This window comes from Erpetoichthys calabaricus, chromosome 1 (assembly GCF_900747795.2).
Source record: "Erpetoichthys calabaricus chromosome 1, fErpCal1.3, whole genome shotgun sequence".
Classification (NCBI taxonomy): domain Eukaryota; kingdom Metazoa; phylum Chordata; class Cladistia; order Polypteriformes; family Polypteridae; genus Erpetoichthys; species Erpetoichthys calabaricus.
In genome coordinates, this window is record NC_041394.2 from 328,286,774 (window position 1) to 328,303,113 (window position 16,340).

Genomic DNA, 16,340 nt, shown 5'->3' on the forward strand with positions numbered 1-16,340 from the left:
AAAAGTAAATTTGGCAATTAAACTTATTTTATACATACATTTTATTTTTTTCTCTTGCACTCAGTGAGCGAATCCACTGGGTAATCAGCTATATATATATATATATGTATGTATGTGTATATATATATGTGTGTATATATATATATATATATATATATATATATATAGATAGATATATGTGTATGTATGTAGATATACAAATATGTATATATATGTTTATATATATGTAGATATACAAATATGTATATGTATATATATGTATATATGTGTATATATATGTAGATATACAAATATGTATATGTATATATATGTATATGTGTCTGCATGTGTGTGTATATATATATATATATATGTATGTGTATATATATGTTGATATATGTATATATATGTGGATGTGTATATGTATATATTTATGTATATACAGTATGTTTATGTATATATATGTTTACATAACCTCTTTAACACACTACTTCTCCGCTGCGAAGCGCGGGTATTTTGCTAGTGTTTACTAAAATGCACTCCTTCTACTGTAGTGTGTGACATTTTCACAGTGCCCTCATAAAAATAAAGGAGCCAGTGTGGTTCTTCAGAGAGATGCTATAATAAGGGAGCTAGTTTTGCACATGCATAACAGGCTCCACACAGTAAATAGCCATGGAAATTATACCAAATTTGTGAAATTCCAGTGGGTTCCTGATTTTAAAAGAACTCTTGCTGCATATAATAGCACAGGCTCAGTCCTGGTTTTCTTAATCTGTTAGAGTCCTGCTAGGTAGCCTATCATACATGAAAGATTTGTTTTGTTTTGTTTTTTTCTACATATTAGGAAGTTTTTCAAAGCACAAAAAAAAAAAAACAATTTCATATGCAGAGAACCCTTCCCAGAATGAAATGGTGCTTTGTCAAGCAACATTTCAACAAGGAGCCATATAACTCAGTCAAGAACATAAAGTGCCATTAAAGAACCAGAGATGGAATTGTTGCATTATGTAAAATATAAACACATTGAAGTCACTTACTTCACTTGCTTTGAGACGTCACGTGAGTCACCCACTCGGATTTCAGCCCCCATCAGTATACTATCACAACAATCCTCTCTGTTGTAGACCACCACTGTGGAGACAGCGTAGGTAGCTTTCAGATTCACTCTCCACCAGGATGGAGTGTCCTTCTGAGTGTGGGTGCAGCTCCCCTTACGGAAGATACCATTTCTATTCCCATCTATGACATGGCTTGGAAAGCCGAGGTATAAATAGTAAGAAGACTGATCTGCAGTGCCTTGTTTAGCAATATTGATTGCTGCCAAAAAAATCAAAAAAGAGAATATTTCATTGGACACACTTTTGTAGAGAAGGCTGTTGATATTAAAGCACTGAAGACATTTTTTGATTTCTTGAGTTCCAGATTTTATTTTTGCATTTTGTTTATTATCATTAGTTTATTTGCTTTAACTAAGAATAAACAGCATTATACCATACTTTTTTGTCATCATACTAAAAAGTGCCACAACTGTATTTGATTTTATGTCACACTTACTGATCATTTACAAAAACTCATGACCATGTTTTGTGTAATAATTGCATTTGGTGAATTATGACATAACACAAAAGCTTTTAATACACATGTTTGCATCTTGTCATTGCGATCTTTCCAACAAATGGTGCAGTTGTGAGCCAAAAATAGAGTAAACTTAATAAAGAGAAGCTCTATGAAGTATCAGACAAACAAAAACACATCACACGTTTCACCTGCTTCAGGGAGAACTTCCAAAATGGTACAGGCTCAAGGAGTACCCAAGAGTAAAATATGTAATGTCACGCAGTGGATTATCCTCCAGGCTCACCTGAGGTATGGACTACCACACTGCATTGAGAGGGGGCAATGGTGCTAACCTTATTCTATTTAATTCCCTCCACAGTACTGAGAAGACTCCCAGTGAGGGAAATTGACTCCACCCCTTCTGGTCCCTTCACTACATATCCCGCAGTTCCTGGAAGGATTTGTCACTCGTTACGTAAATGAACTGTAGGATGGAGCTCCTTTCCACCGTGACTTATACAAGTTTTGTTGCTCAAGACAGATTCTTGAGTCAAGGTTCCTGATTTTCATTTGTTTTGGTCTCATCAAGTGCACCTTTTGTTTTCTCATTTTAATCAATTAAACGGAGATGACCTGCAGTCCTTTCCATCAACCACAGTATATATTAGTCACATATGAAGGCTTCGGATTCAATTGTAGGGAAACAAATAGAGAAGACTGAGGGGGTGACACAATTACTAACGTCTATTCTGCTTCTGTTCTTAGAATGGAGAAACCACCAAAAAACATCTGAAATTACTTCCGGTCAAACAATGTTAGGCCCACAGGACAGGAAGCTAAGCTGGCATTCATTGTAAAGCAAGCTACCTAGGAGGATGGACCTTATGGCAGCATTTATTGAGCATTGGCTGAAATACGTCACGCTTTACATTTTTTTTGTAAATAATCAGCCTTTCTATTTTTCACCAGACATAAAATATATGTATATGTATGAAAATATGTATACATGTAGTGGTCGGGCAGTGGAAGGGCAGACTGGAATCAGAAAGATTTTTGGGATGCCAACCGTATCTTGAAGGAAAAAATTAAATGAAATGAAGAAGCTCCCCAGTATGGGGTTTTTCATAAACTGCAGCGTCAGGTTAATGCTCCACTCTTCAGCTTACTCTGGCCTTCAAAAGATGACTCTTCATAAGCTGCTCATCCTTTATGGTGAACAGATTGGAAGGGGCAGGGTTATGTGCCCTTATTGGCCTGTTTCGCAGAGCAGTGAGGGAAGAAGAAAAATAGGATAAAGTTAGCAGTAGCTCCCCCTCATGTCTCAGAGGGTTATTGCTTACCTTTACCAAGCCCACAGAGGATTCCTCCGATGCCCATATATATACAGTACTGTGCAAAAGTTTTAGGCAGGTGTGAAAAAATGCTGTAAACAAAGAATGCTTTCAAAAATGGAAGTGTTAATCATTTATTTTCATCAATCAACAAAATGCAGTGAATGAACAAAAGAGAAATCTAAATCAAATCAATATTTGGTGTGACCACCTTTTGCCTTCAAAACAGCATCAGTTCTTCTAGGTACACTTGCACACAGTTTTTGAAGGAACTCGGCTGGTAGGTTGTTCCAAACATCTTGGAGAACTAACCACAGATCTTCTGTGGATGTAGGCTTCCTCACATCCTTCTGTCTCTTCATGTAATCCCAGACACACTCGATGATGCTGAGATCAGGGCTCTGTGGGGGCCATACCATCACTTCCAGGACTTCTTGTTCTTCTTTACGCTGAAGATAGTTCTTAATGACTTTGGTTGTATGTTTGGGGTCGTTGTCCTACTGCAGAATAAATTTGGGGCCAATCACACGCCTCCCTGATGGTATTGAATGATGTATAAATATCTGCCTGTATTTCTCAGCATTGAGAACACCATTAATCCTGACCAAATCTCCAACTCCATTTGCAGAAATGCAGCCCCAAACATTCAAGGAACCTCCATCATGCTTCACTGTTGCCTGCAGACACTCATTATTGTACCGCTCTCCAGCCCTTCTGTGAACAAACTGCCTTCTGCTACAGCCAAATATTTCAAATTTTGACTCATCAGTCCAGAGCACTTGCTGCCATTTTTCTGCACCCCAGTTCCTATGTTTTCGTGCATACTTGAGTCGCTTGGCCTTGTTTCCACGTCGGAGGTATGGCTTTTTAGCTGCAACTCTTCCATGAAGACCACTTCTGGCCAGACTTCTTCGGACAGTAGATGGGTGTACCTGGGTCCCACTGGTTTCTGCCAGTTCTGAGCTGATGGCACTGCTGGACATCTTCCGATTTCGAAGGGTAATAAGCTTGATGTGTCTTTCATCTTCTGCACTAAGTTACCATGGCTGACCACTGCGTCTACGATCCTCAGCGTTGCCCGTTTCTTTGTGCTTCTTCAAAAGAGCTTGAACAGCACATCTTGAAACCCCAGTCTGCTTTGAAATCTTTGTCTGGGAGAGACCTTGCTGATGCAGTAGAACTACCTTGTGTCTTGTTGCTGTGCTCAATCTTGCCATGACATGAAACTGTCTTCCACAACCTCACCTTGGTAGCAGAGTTTGGCTGTTCCTCACCCAGTTTTAAGCCTCCTACTGCAGCTGTTTCTGTTTCAGTTAATGACTGTGTTTCAACCTACGTGTGACATTGATGATTATTACCACCTGTTTGGTTAGTTGATCAGACACCCGACTAGAATCCTACAAAATCCCTGACTTTGTGCAAGTGTACCTATAAGAATTGATGTTGGTTTGAAGGCAAAAGGTAGTAACACCAAATATTGATTTGATTTAGATTTTTCTTTTGTTCGCTCACTGCATTTTGTAAATTGATAACAATAAACAATCATTATTTATATTTCTGAAAGCATTCTTTGTTTACAGCATTTTTTCACACCTTCCTAAAACTTTTGCACAGTACTGTATGTATATACATATAAATATATATTGGCTATCAAACGAAAACGCCATTAACAGACATTTGGACATAAACCCAGCATATACAAACTTAAAAAGAACATCCTCATAATAAATAAAACTTTACGACCAATACCCCTCCCAACCCTACCTCATTACCTGCCCCCCCAATACTCAACCAACCCAACACCCCCCCAGGCTTATTTTGCTATATATTGCCTTTGACTCTTGTATGTCTAAAAAGAACTCTTATCCTCTGATGACGGCTCCCGGCAGTAGCTGAAAGCTCAGGAATAAAAACTACTTTATGATACGTGAATTATTTTCTCCATTTGTGAATCTCCAGCTACAAATACACACACACACACACACACACACACACACACACACACATATATATATATATATATATATATATATATATATATACATACATACATACATATATACATACAGTACATATACTGTACACACATGTGAGTAAGAGGCAGCTAAAGGGCTCAAGTAATTGTAATACCACATCATACCAGTGGGCGGTGGGGTGCACTGACTCTTTCTCAGTTCCTTGCAAACCCTTCCCGGGAAATCCTGTTGTAGTTCTGGCGCCTTTGATGACATCACTGTCGATCCTGATGATGTCACTCCCAGTTCCGGCACATTGGATGATGTGACTTTCCAGCTCTGATGTCATCATTTCCAGTTCAGGCCCCTATGTCTATGTCACTTCTGCCTCCCAGGAGGATTGTCGCTTCCTATATGGGCTTTTAAAGCCACCATCTTGCCTTTGTTTAATCAGTTCTGTTTTGGACTCAGTTTAATAAACAACTCTCTTTGAAAATTAACTTTTTGCAGCCAGGACATAGTATACGGGTAGCTTCCCCAAACCTTTATCATGTTTGGTGTCTATTTGTGTCACAATACATAACCTGATTATGGAAGCACCGGTGGGAAAGAGTATTCTCAAGCCTATTTCTGCCCCGGACCGACAGAGGGCAGCCCCCCTTGGTTTCCAGCGGGGCCATGGCTCATGAGCATGGGAGCTGGACGCTGTGAGGGCACTATTTGAAGAAGCTTATTGGGCACCTGTGAAGGAACCATATTGGTGTTATTACTGTGTGTGCTGGAAACTGTAAATAAATCAATGTGCTGTTTGCTAAACTCGTCTCTGTGCCTGTCTGTGTCAGGTTAGCGTGCCTGTACACACCCTTGGCTTAACAATATTTACAGTCATATGAAAAAGTTTGGGAACCCCTCTCAGCCTGCATAATAATTTACTGTACTTTCAACAAAAAAGATAACAGTGGTATGTCTTTCATTTCCTAGGAACATCTGAGTACTGGGGTGTTTTCTGAACAAAGATTTTTAGTGAAGCAGCATTTAGTTGTATGAAATTAAATTGAATGCATGTAACTGCTCAGTTCTGATTGCTTGCAACACCAAATTGGTTCAATTAGCTCATCAAGCCTTGAACTTCATAGACAGGTGTGTCTAATCATGAGAAAAGGTATTTAAGGTGGTCAATGGCAAGTTGTGCTTCCCTTTGACTCTCCTCTGAAGAGAGATGTCTAAACAGCTGTCTCGTACATTTTCCAATGTTTTAATAGTTTTATTCTATGCATATGTATTCTGTTGTATATTTTTCACATACATTGTTCTCATTATTTAGGAAATGAAAAGGCATAAAAGGGTCAAAAATGCAGGAAGAAGACAATGAGATAAAAAAAATACTTGGCCTAAAAGGCTAACATAAAGTCAAAGTCAAAAATGCTTGCCAAGAGTTAGTAGCCCCTTTTGATATGAATGCGTAGTGAACCACACTTTACAATAAATAATCGAGTCTTGACGTGTGCAGTCTCTGAAAGAGTGAGGGTACTTATGTTGCTCTGGGGTTGATTGGGCTGTTTGGCTGATCGCGCATTCATGTGCAAATGCGAGTCGGTCAGTCAGGGGCTTCATTCCCACCTTAGAGTAGGTCGAGGATAGGACCTGCAGCCAATCAGGCAGGATTAAAGGAACCTGCACGGCTGAAAGGATATCAGATCAAAAAAAGAACATAAAAGGAATTGAGAGAAGTATGGAGGTTAATGAGAGAAAGAGAGGCTGAACTGAGGAGGAGCCCAGGTGAGGTAATGGAAGCAGGCAGTCGGAAAGATGGCCCCTATAGCAGCAAACTGCTGACACTTGGGTTGGGGGGGGGGGAATGGGTCACTCCTGCTGGGAGGTTTTTGGGGAGTAGGAGTGACCGGCCGTTCCAGCAGGGCTCTAACGTAATGGCAGTGGGAGTCGGTGAAGAAAGGCTCGGTGAGGCGCCCTGCTGGGAGCCTGGGACTGGCAAGGGACCCGAGCCATGTAAGGTTGACTACACCTGGTGGAGGAAGTCACCTCTGGCTGCTGAGATCCCATCTGGAGAAAGAGGAGAAGATGCCAGTTTATAAAAAGCTGCACTTTTTTATAAAGGACAGATTCTGCCTGGGATTTTAACCTTGTTTTTATTGGCTTATTTACTGGATTTTAACCTCTATGTTTCACTTTGCTTTTATGGATTATTTATTGGAACACTTGGGTTGGTTTTAAATAAAAACACTTTGCACATTTGCACCAACCCCTTGCTGATTGAGTGTGTCCTCATTTACCCGGCTCATCTTGGTTTATGACTATCGACAGTTCCAGGTTCAAGAAGCAACCAGGGAGAGTGGAGCAAACCCAGACATTCACACCCCTTATTTTTATTTTCTCCCCCATCTCTTCACACCACAATTGTTTTAGTTCTTGCATTGAATCAAGAAAGACAGCCCAGTCTCTTTGTATACTTCAGCAAGGTGACATCAGAATTGCAGCCTCCTGTTATCACATTCTGGCAATGAGGCAACTTTGCTATGCACAAAATGGCTACAGAGACCAATGCAATAAGAAAAATAGAGACCCAGAACTAATAAAAAAGGCACAATAAGAAATCCAATATTGAAAATAATTGCAACATTACTAAAAATGAAAAACAGATCTCACAAAGTCATAACCTTAATAATTCAGTCACCCTGAAAAAGAAGAACTTTCATACACCTCTTTGCTTTGCCTTTCACCCCTCTTCATTTATTTTGCTCTCAAAGTACTTTGTGTAGATTCCTGCACTGTGAAAAATTTTTTCAAACGACACTAAAAGCAATGAGGAGAAATACCACCTTACCGTTTGGTTCAGGTTTACACTCTGGAGTGATGGCTTCTCCATAGACCTCCACTTCACAGAGGGACAAATAATCCGCTCGGTTGGGTAGGACAACGCTGACATATTGGCCTTTCATTTCATTACAGCAGATGGTGTGAACAGATCCAGGATACACTGCCTCAATTGTGCCACATCTGGAAGAGGGAACAGTTCTTTTCCAACATTTGCATCATACTCTACAAACATTACTTTAATGTTATATAATCATCATTATTTAGATCTTTCGTATTAGATTTGATCGAAATGTTGTTACACCTGAGTGAGAAGAGAGCATTCTTAGGGCTATAATTCCACGCTACGGTGAGTAGCAGCGCTGTTGTTTCTCCATTTTCAAACACACACCCGAAGCTCCAAGAGTTGAGGATCCATGAGGTCACTTCCAGCTCTTCCTTTACTCTTCCACTCTGAAAACCATGTATCAGCCAGCTCTACCTCCATTCTCCAGTCTCAGTCTCACATCTAAACCTATGTGTATCTGCTGCAGTTTTTTGTCAGTTTGCCAAACAATATACAGGGATTACCAGCTGAGACCCCTACTCTCTATCTTGGTTTTGTCTTTGCATTACAATGAAATCAGATTGAATTTTCTGTAAAATAACTGTTAATTTAGCATAAGGAATAGCAGTACTGTATTATATCTAGCAATGTTTCAATACTTCAGGATGTAAAAAGAAAAAATTTTAAAATAAGTTAGAAATAATGGCTGAAACCTAACAAATCACCAGGGGCCTCATTTAGAAACCTTTCATATGTGCAAAGAAGACACTCAAAATGTTTGTATGCAACTTTCCATGCAAACATCGGAATTTATAAAAGACAACCTGAGAGGAGAACATGCGTATATTTATGGCATTTCAGGCATGGTGTGGCTGGAGCTCATGGGATTTACAGCAGCTGTAACATGTTGCCATTCAACCGCTTGCTGCTCACACCCGCCACCAAATAAACATTCTTTGTGTGCCTCTAATTTAGAGATGAGAACTTCTGTCTCTCACTAATTGATGCGTTATATGACTGATCTACCAGCCAACAGGCCATTTTCACAGGTATCTATGAGGACTTCCTGTCAGTCTGGTGCTGGGATAATCAACTTCCCTTTGAATGGTGATCGGCAAACACAGTGGAGCAATCGGGACTGTTATTCAGCTGTCCTCTCAAAAATCTTCCCAAACTGACCATGGATTTTTACACAATTAGTGCAACACAACACATCATCTAAAAAACTTGAAAAGGGATACAATATTTTCATGAAAATTCTTTGCAGCTGTGAAGGTAACTGCTGTCCTGTTAATGCCATTTTGGTAGCTAGCATCATATGCCATGCTAATTCATAAATGGGGCAGTTTTCATTTTCTTTTGTTCTTTGTACGTGATTAATATCAAACGTGTTGAATATGAAGGTCGTGGTATTATGCAGGTGTCACAGGTCAATAAGGAAAAGAGAGGAACCACATTCCCTACAGGTTTCAGTCTAGCAGTTTGCTAACCTAAACTTACCTTTTATTATACAGTGGTCTGTTGACATCTATTCATTGTGATTGTAGATATTATGGAAAATAAGAAATTATTTTATTCATGTATTAGCATAAATAAATATAGAAAAACGTATAAGCATTAACCTTAGTGCAAATATTAATGCAAGTCAGGCCTGCTAAATGAATGGTTAAATAAAGGCACATGCCATATTTCTTTTTTTATTAAAGCTTAGCTCTAGACACCAATATATCTTGTTAGCTTGAGGACCAAGGAAGAGGGAATGATAAGATAAGACAGCCCAAGAGTGGAAGAGGGGGAACATCTGCAAGCTCAAGGCCGACCACAAAATAAGCAAAGCAGAAAAATAAGGATGAAAAATAAAAAGTAAAAATACCGGTGGCCAGCTGCAAAAGGGAGTCAGAATAAGCAGCGAATAAGCTGTTTCAAGCGAGGTCAACATGATAAGAAATGATTATATAAACTGTGATTTTTGGACAGTTCGGGGCTCAGCTCGATTTGGCCTAATTGGGTTGAGTCCATGTTATTGTTTATTGCAGTAAATCTAATTACTCTGTTTGCCTATCCTTCGACTCCTAGAGCCTTCATTTAAAGTGAGAATCTTCAGCGTATTTTTCATTTCCACAATATCTTATATACTTCTTTGTTCTGTTAGCCATTCAGGTTTTTATATTTATTCAGTCTGGCTGCAAATCTCTATACTGAATGTTTCAGTACTGGTTATCTCCCCGCCAAAGCGATTCCACTCTGTTCCAGTGTTTATGGCATTGCAAGAGCTTTAAACAAAAATTGAATTGTGTGTAATGGGCTTAAATTAATCAGCCTTCTAGTTATTGGTGACAGTAGATGTCGCTTATAATCAAGGTATGACAACTTGCTACTCTGTAAGGGTAGACTTTTATTTTCCTCGATAATAATACAAACATAATATGACAGCTAGAGGACTGGCTGTAGTGGCTGATTGCCTTGTTGTTTCATTAACCTCATCATCAATCATTTACATTATTATAACAAACATTTCTTTCCATTCCTTGCAGTGTCATAACACTTCTCTGGCCTCCTGTAGGTCATTTTAGAGATTGATGAGCCTTTGCAGTTAAACAGCACGTCATGCTCATGTACGGCAGGGAAAGTACTGTGCAACAACTTGGTAGCTTTGCTTTTCCGGTGTGCACATTTTCGTATTCTGAAAATGAAAAGGCAGCCAGCCCCATCACCAGTCCCATGAACTAGCTGTTTGCAGATATTAGCTCGATTGCTAGTTTTTTTGTTATCATTGTCACAAACCTCTTCTGTGTCCGTCTCTTGCGTTTCAAGTGGCACATCAGAAACAAGACGCCGAAAATCATCTTCCAGATGGCACTCAGCTCAGTCATACACAGAAAGCCCTCCTGGTTTCCCATCTCTTCAGCGATTCCACTTCAAATGGGAAGGGACCACACCAGTTTTGAGAGGCTTACGATGTACTGTCAGAAGGTAGTCATTCTCGACAAAAGGCAGACTACACACAAAAGAGCTACCTCGATTAACATGAAACACTGAACCTTCTTCACGTCTTATTGCATGAGTAATTTCTTCTTTTTGTCTTTATCAACTGGGAAGTCGTGACTGCTCAGATATGGCTGTTTCTGTTTTGAAGTTAAACAAAAAGGAACACTACAGAAACTCTTCAACTTGGTTTCAGCCATTGTTGTGCTATAACTGGATATGCCGATGCCCAGCAAGTGAATGAACGCTTCCGAGTTTATGAACCTGAAAGTGTGAAAGTGGTCTATGAAGGGCTGAAGCTTGATTGCATATAAAGGGAGATTATATATGAGGTCAAATCCAAAATGGATAGAAGAGGAAGAAAGGAACTCTGTATATTTTTGTAGATTAGAAAAAATAAAGTGGAAACATTGATTATCAATGATGTTGAGTGCTCTGACCCAAACAAAATCGCTAATGAAATTTACTTATTTCATAGTAACTTACATTCATCTAACTTCTACTATGATTCAGCAGAATTTTCTTGGAAAAATTAATGAATTCATACCTCATCTAAGTGCAAATTTAAAAATTTACTGTCATGCTGTAATTTCAGTTGAGGAACTAGAGATTGCAACGAAACATTTGACCCCTGACCGTTCTCCAGTCCCAGGTGGCCTCACTGCTAACCTTTATAAACATTTTTGGGAACTTATTAAAGTGCTTTTATTTAATACACTAAAAGAAATAACAGAGAACTTAGAACTTCCACTGACTATGAGACATAGCTTAATTGTTTTGATTCCAAAACCAGATAAGGATCCCAGCATTTTAGATAACTGGCACCCAATAACACTTTTAAATAATGACTATAAAATCTTAACACATTTTTTTCAAATCATCTTGAAGAGGGAATTTCTCAAATAATAAGTGATACTCAATCGGGTTTTATAAAAGGGAGATCAATTCATAATAACATATGCCTAGTTCTGGACTTGCTTGAATTCAGTGATTATAAACTAAATTTAAAATTTAAGGAACACTTTGAAAACACATCTGATCTCAATGGGAAAAAAATCCTGCACGCTATCTCAACTGATATGGACTGATATGGTAATGTGTTAGGAACGAAAGGATACCACATCATTAGATGGAAATGAAAATGATCAACCTACAGAGGGCTGAATTCAAAGACACCCCAAAAATCAAAGTGAAAAAATTATGCAGCAGGCTAGTCCATTTGGCCGAAATTTCATTGCAGCAACTCAAAATCGTACTCAGTAATTTGTATGGCCCCCACATGCTTATATGCATGCCTGACAATGTCAGGGAATGCTCCTGATGAGACGACGGATGGTGTCCTGGGGGATCTCCTCCTAGTTCTGAACCAGGGATATCACTGAGCTCCTGGACAGTCTGAGGTGCAACCTGGCGTCATTGGATGGACCGAAACATAATGTCCCAGAGGTGTTCTATTGGATTTAGGTCAGGCAATTGGGGAGGGGGAAACCAATGGTATCAATTCCTTCATCCTCCAGGTACTGAGTGCATACTCTCGCCAAATGAGGCTGGGCATTGTCATTCATCAGGAAGACCCCAGGACCCACTGCAGCAGCATAAGGTCTGACAATGGGTCCAAGGATTTCATCCCAATGCCTAACTGCAGTCAAGGTGCCATTGTCTAGCCTGTAGGGTCTGTGCGTCCCTCCATGGATATGCCTCCCAGACCATCACTGACCCACCACCAAACCGGTCAGGCTGAACGATGTTACAGGCAGCATAACATTCTCCACGGCTTCTCAAGACCCTTTAATGTCTGTTACATGTGCTCAGGGTGAACCTGCTCTCACCTTTGAAAAGCACAGGGCGCCAGTGGTGGACCTGCCAATTTTGGTTTTCTATGGCAAATGACAGTTGAACTTCATGGTGCCAGCCGGGAAGTGAGCACAGGGCCCACTAGAGGATGTCGGGCCCTCAGGCAACCCTCATGAAGTCTGTTTCTAATTCTTTGGTCAGAGACATTCACACCAGTGGCCGGCCTGCTGGACATCATTTTGTAGGGCTCTGGCAGTGCTCATCCAATTCCTCCTTGCCTAAAGGAGCAGATAGCGGTCAGTCCTGCTGATGGGTTAAGGACCTTCACTGGTCCTGTCCAGCTCTCCTAGAGTAACTGCCCGTCTCCTGGAATCTCCTCAATGCCCTTGAGACTGTGCTGGGAGACACAGCAAACCTTCTGGCAATGGCATGTATTGATGTGCCTGCCATCCTGGAGAAGTTGGACTACCTGTGCCAGCTCTGTAGGGTCCAGGTATTGCCTCATGCTACCAGTAGTGACACTGACCATAGCCAAATGCAAAACAAGTGACAAAACAGAGGAGGAGGGAAAAATGTCAGTGGTCTCTCTCCACCTGTTAAACCATTCATTCCTGTTTTGGGGGTCGTTTCATTGTTGCCCCTCTAGTGCACCAAAGCAGCTGAAACTGATGAACAACCCCCTCTGTTACTTATCTGACCAGATCAATTGCCCAGAAGTTTCACTGACTTGATGCTATACTTAGATGAAAAAGTGTTTCTTTAATTTTTTGAGCAGTATATAAATGATAATGGTTTTGGTTTTTTTCTTGATTTTTATAAGGCTTTTGATACAATTGAGCATTCTTGTATCTTTAAAATATTGGAACGCTGTGGCTTTGGAGAAATTTTTGGATTATAATTAAATTTTTAATTGATTCTATCAAGCCTTACAAACATTTCTCTTTTAAAAATTAACATGTTTACTGTATGGTGTGTTCAAACAGGTACAGCATGCTGGGACACTCCTCAACATGAAGACGCTTCATTACACAAACTACAAATGCACTGAAGTCACTTACATGATGTGATCCGAGACATCTGGCGTAGCACCAACTCGGACTTCAGCCCCCAAAAGCTGCATGTCACAGCAGTCCTGTCTGTTGTAGACAACTACTGCGGAGACGGCATAGACAGCCTTCAGATTGACTCTCCACCAAGACGGATAGGTGATTTCAGTTTGGCTGCAGCTTCTATTAAAACTGTCAGCATTTCTTTTGCCATCTATGACCAGGTCTGGAGCTCCTCCATGTGCATATTGAGAAGACTGCTCTGCTAGACCTCCTGTAGCAATATTGATTGCTGCAAAAAAAAAAAAAAAAAGAAAAAGAAAATTTGAAAACTTTTGAAAACTTATTTAGGATGACAGAACAGAATCAAATTAGAGAAACTTGATGTTATAAAAATATGGAAACTATTTCATATCTGAAATTCTAAATCGTTTACTGTTACATCTGTGATGTGACATGACAGAGTAAGAGGTAAAATGACTTCTACATTTGGTCTATTGAAACACTATTCAGTATTTATGAGCCATTATACTATAATACATAATCTCATCATACTTGTGGTCCCAGCACAGTGTCTGATGGATATTTTCACACTGATTAATCAAAAAAATGCAGCAAGTTCTTTGTGTAATAATTGCATTTTGTTTTAACGTTCAAAAGTGGATAGGCACAAGCTTATCAATACATCTCCTCATCCCTTCTCATTGTTATACTCTCTGTGGTGTAGCTGATGGATTTCTAAACCACAAGTTCAATGTGTGAGTGCTATGAAGTTTCAAACCAATTAAATGTGTCACATATTGGCACTTTCCGCTGTGTGATGGGAAGCCGGGTTCCATACCCGGCTGGGATGCCCCTGGTGCATATGTTCCAGGGAAGCAATCATGGGCAGCTCAATACCTCCCCCAAGACACTTGGTGGCAGCCTCCCTGGCCGACGGTGATTCCTCTACCTCCTGCAGGGCTCCATGGGAGATGGAGTCCTCCACAGCCCAGTTGGGAGCTGGGGTGGCCGCCAGGGGTTGCTGCATGGATTCCACAGCCCAGCTGGACAAATCTTCAGTCCCACCCGGAAGTACAATTGGAACCAGGTGGTCAAGCACCTGAAACACTTCTGGGTAGGCTATAAAAGGGGCCAGCCACCACCACTCATTGGCCAGAGTCGAGAGGAGAGGACGAAGCTTCAAGGGAGGAGTGGTGGTGCCAGAAGGGCGTATTTGTGGTGATTAGTAGTGCTTGATTTGGGACTGTGTACTGCCTGTGGGTCATGGGGAAGGCATCCATCCATCCATCCATCCATTTTCCAACCCGCTGAATCTGAACACAGGGTCACGGGGGTCTGCTGGAGCCAATCCCAGCCAACACAGGGCGCAAGGCAGGGAACCAATCCCGGGCAGGGTGCCAACCCACCACAGGACACACACACAAACACCCACACACCAAGGCCAATTGACCTAACCTGCATGTCTTTGGACTGTGGGAGGAAACCGGAGCACCCGGAGGAAACCCATGCAGATACAGGGAGAACACGCAAACTCCACGCAGGGAGGACCCGGGAAGCGAACCCAGGTCTCCTTACTGCAAGGCAGCAGCGCTACCACTGCGCCACCGTGCCACCCAAAAATTAACATTTTGTGTTATTTTATATGTGCCTCCGAGTGTAGTCTGTGCTGGGTCGGGCGCTATATAGCGCTATTGTTACATCTGCTACAAGGAGAAATGCCAAAGTGCTAAAGGTTCAAGGGATGGACAAGAGATAAACAGAGGAGCAGAAATGTTAATTAATCAGTGAGTCAACCAATGTAGAAGCCAGTGAATCATTTAGGGTACTTGCCATCATGGCCGTTGTAGGCACTGGGCACCGCACATGAAAGAGGCCTGCCTCCTTCTACTAGCATTGCTCTGTAAAAATTTCTTATTATTGGATGAAAGTAGTAATTGGAAAAATCTTCTTCTTTCAGCTGCTCCCATTAGGGGTCACCACACCGCAATTTCGCCTCTCTGACTTTGTCTCCCAACCGTCCAACTTGAGCTGACCCTCTAATGTACTTATTTCTGATCCTATCCATCCTTGTCACACTCAATGCAAATCTTAACATCTTTAACTCTGCCACCTCCAGTTCTGTCTCCTGCTTTCTGGTCAGTGCCACCATCATACATTTTTTAAACTTTATAAAAATGATCAATGCAAAAATAAAGGATAATTAAATTATCATTATATTGCACAGCAGCTTCTTATTTATATGATCTTTTACATTTCGCCTAATGTGCGGCATGAGTAAGAAAAACAACAACACTGCCTGCTTCCATAGACAGAACCAAATATTTTCTTTCTGAGGTATTGCAAAATTTATACAGTAATCCCTCGCTATATCGCGCTTCGCCTTTCGCGGCTTCACTCCATCGCAGATTTTATATGTAAGCATATTTAAATATATATCGCGGATTTTTCGCTGCTTCGCGGGTTTCTGAGGACAATGGGTCTTTTAATTTCTGGTACATGCTTCCTCAGTTGGTTTGCCCAGTTGATTTCATACAAGGGACGCTATTGGCAGATGGCTGAGAAGCTACCCAGCTTACTTTTCTCTCTCTCTTGCGCTAACTTTCTCTGATCCTGACGTAGGGGGATTGAGCAGGGGGGCTGTTCACACACCTAGACGATACGGACGCTCGTCTAAAAATGCTGAAAGATTATCTTCACGTTGCTATCTTTTGTGCAGCTGCTTCCTGAAACGACATGCTGAACGGTGTTACGCATAATTAAAAGCTCGAAGGGCACGTATTGATTTTTTTTTTCTGTCTCTCTCTATCTC

General features: G+C 40.8%; 1 protein-coding gene across 7 annotated transcripts in view; it reads right to left on the reverse strand.

The window, feature by feature from the left end:
- LOC114666204 (uncharacterized) overlaps positions 1-16,340 on the reverse strand; it is a 196,368-nt gene that overhangs the window by 23,313 nt on the left and 156,715 nt on the right. For all 7 annotated transcript variants that reach the window (XM_051925011.1, XM_051925029.1, XM_051925020.1 and 4 more), the window contains 3 exons: positions 13,541-13,820; positions 7,668-7,840; positions 1,020-1,299 (listed from right to left, as the gene is read on the reverse strand). In XM_051925011.1, coding sequence (XP_051780971.1) covers positions 1,020-1,299; positions 7,668-7,840; positions 13,541-13,820 — 733 coding nt within the window. The remainder of the gene's footprint in view (positions 1-1,019; positions 1,300-7,667; positions 7,841-13,540; positions 13,821-16,340) is intronic.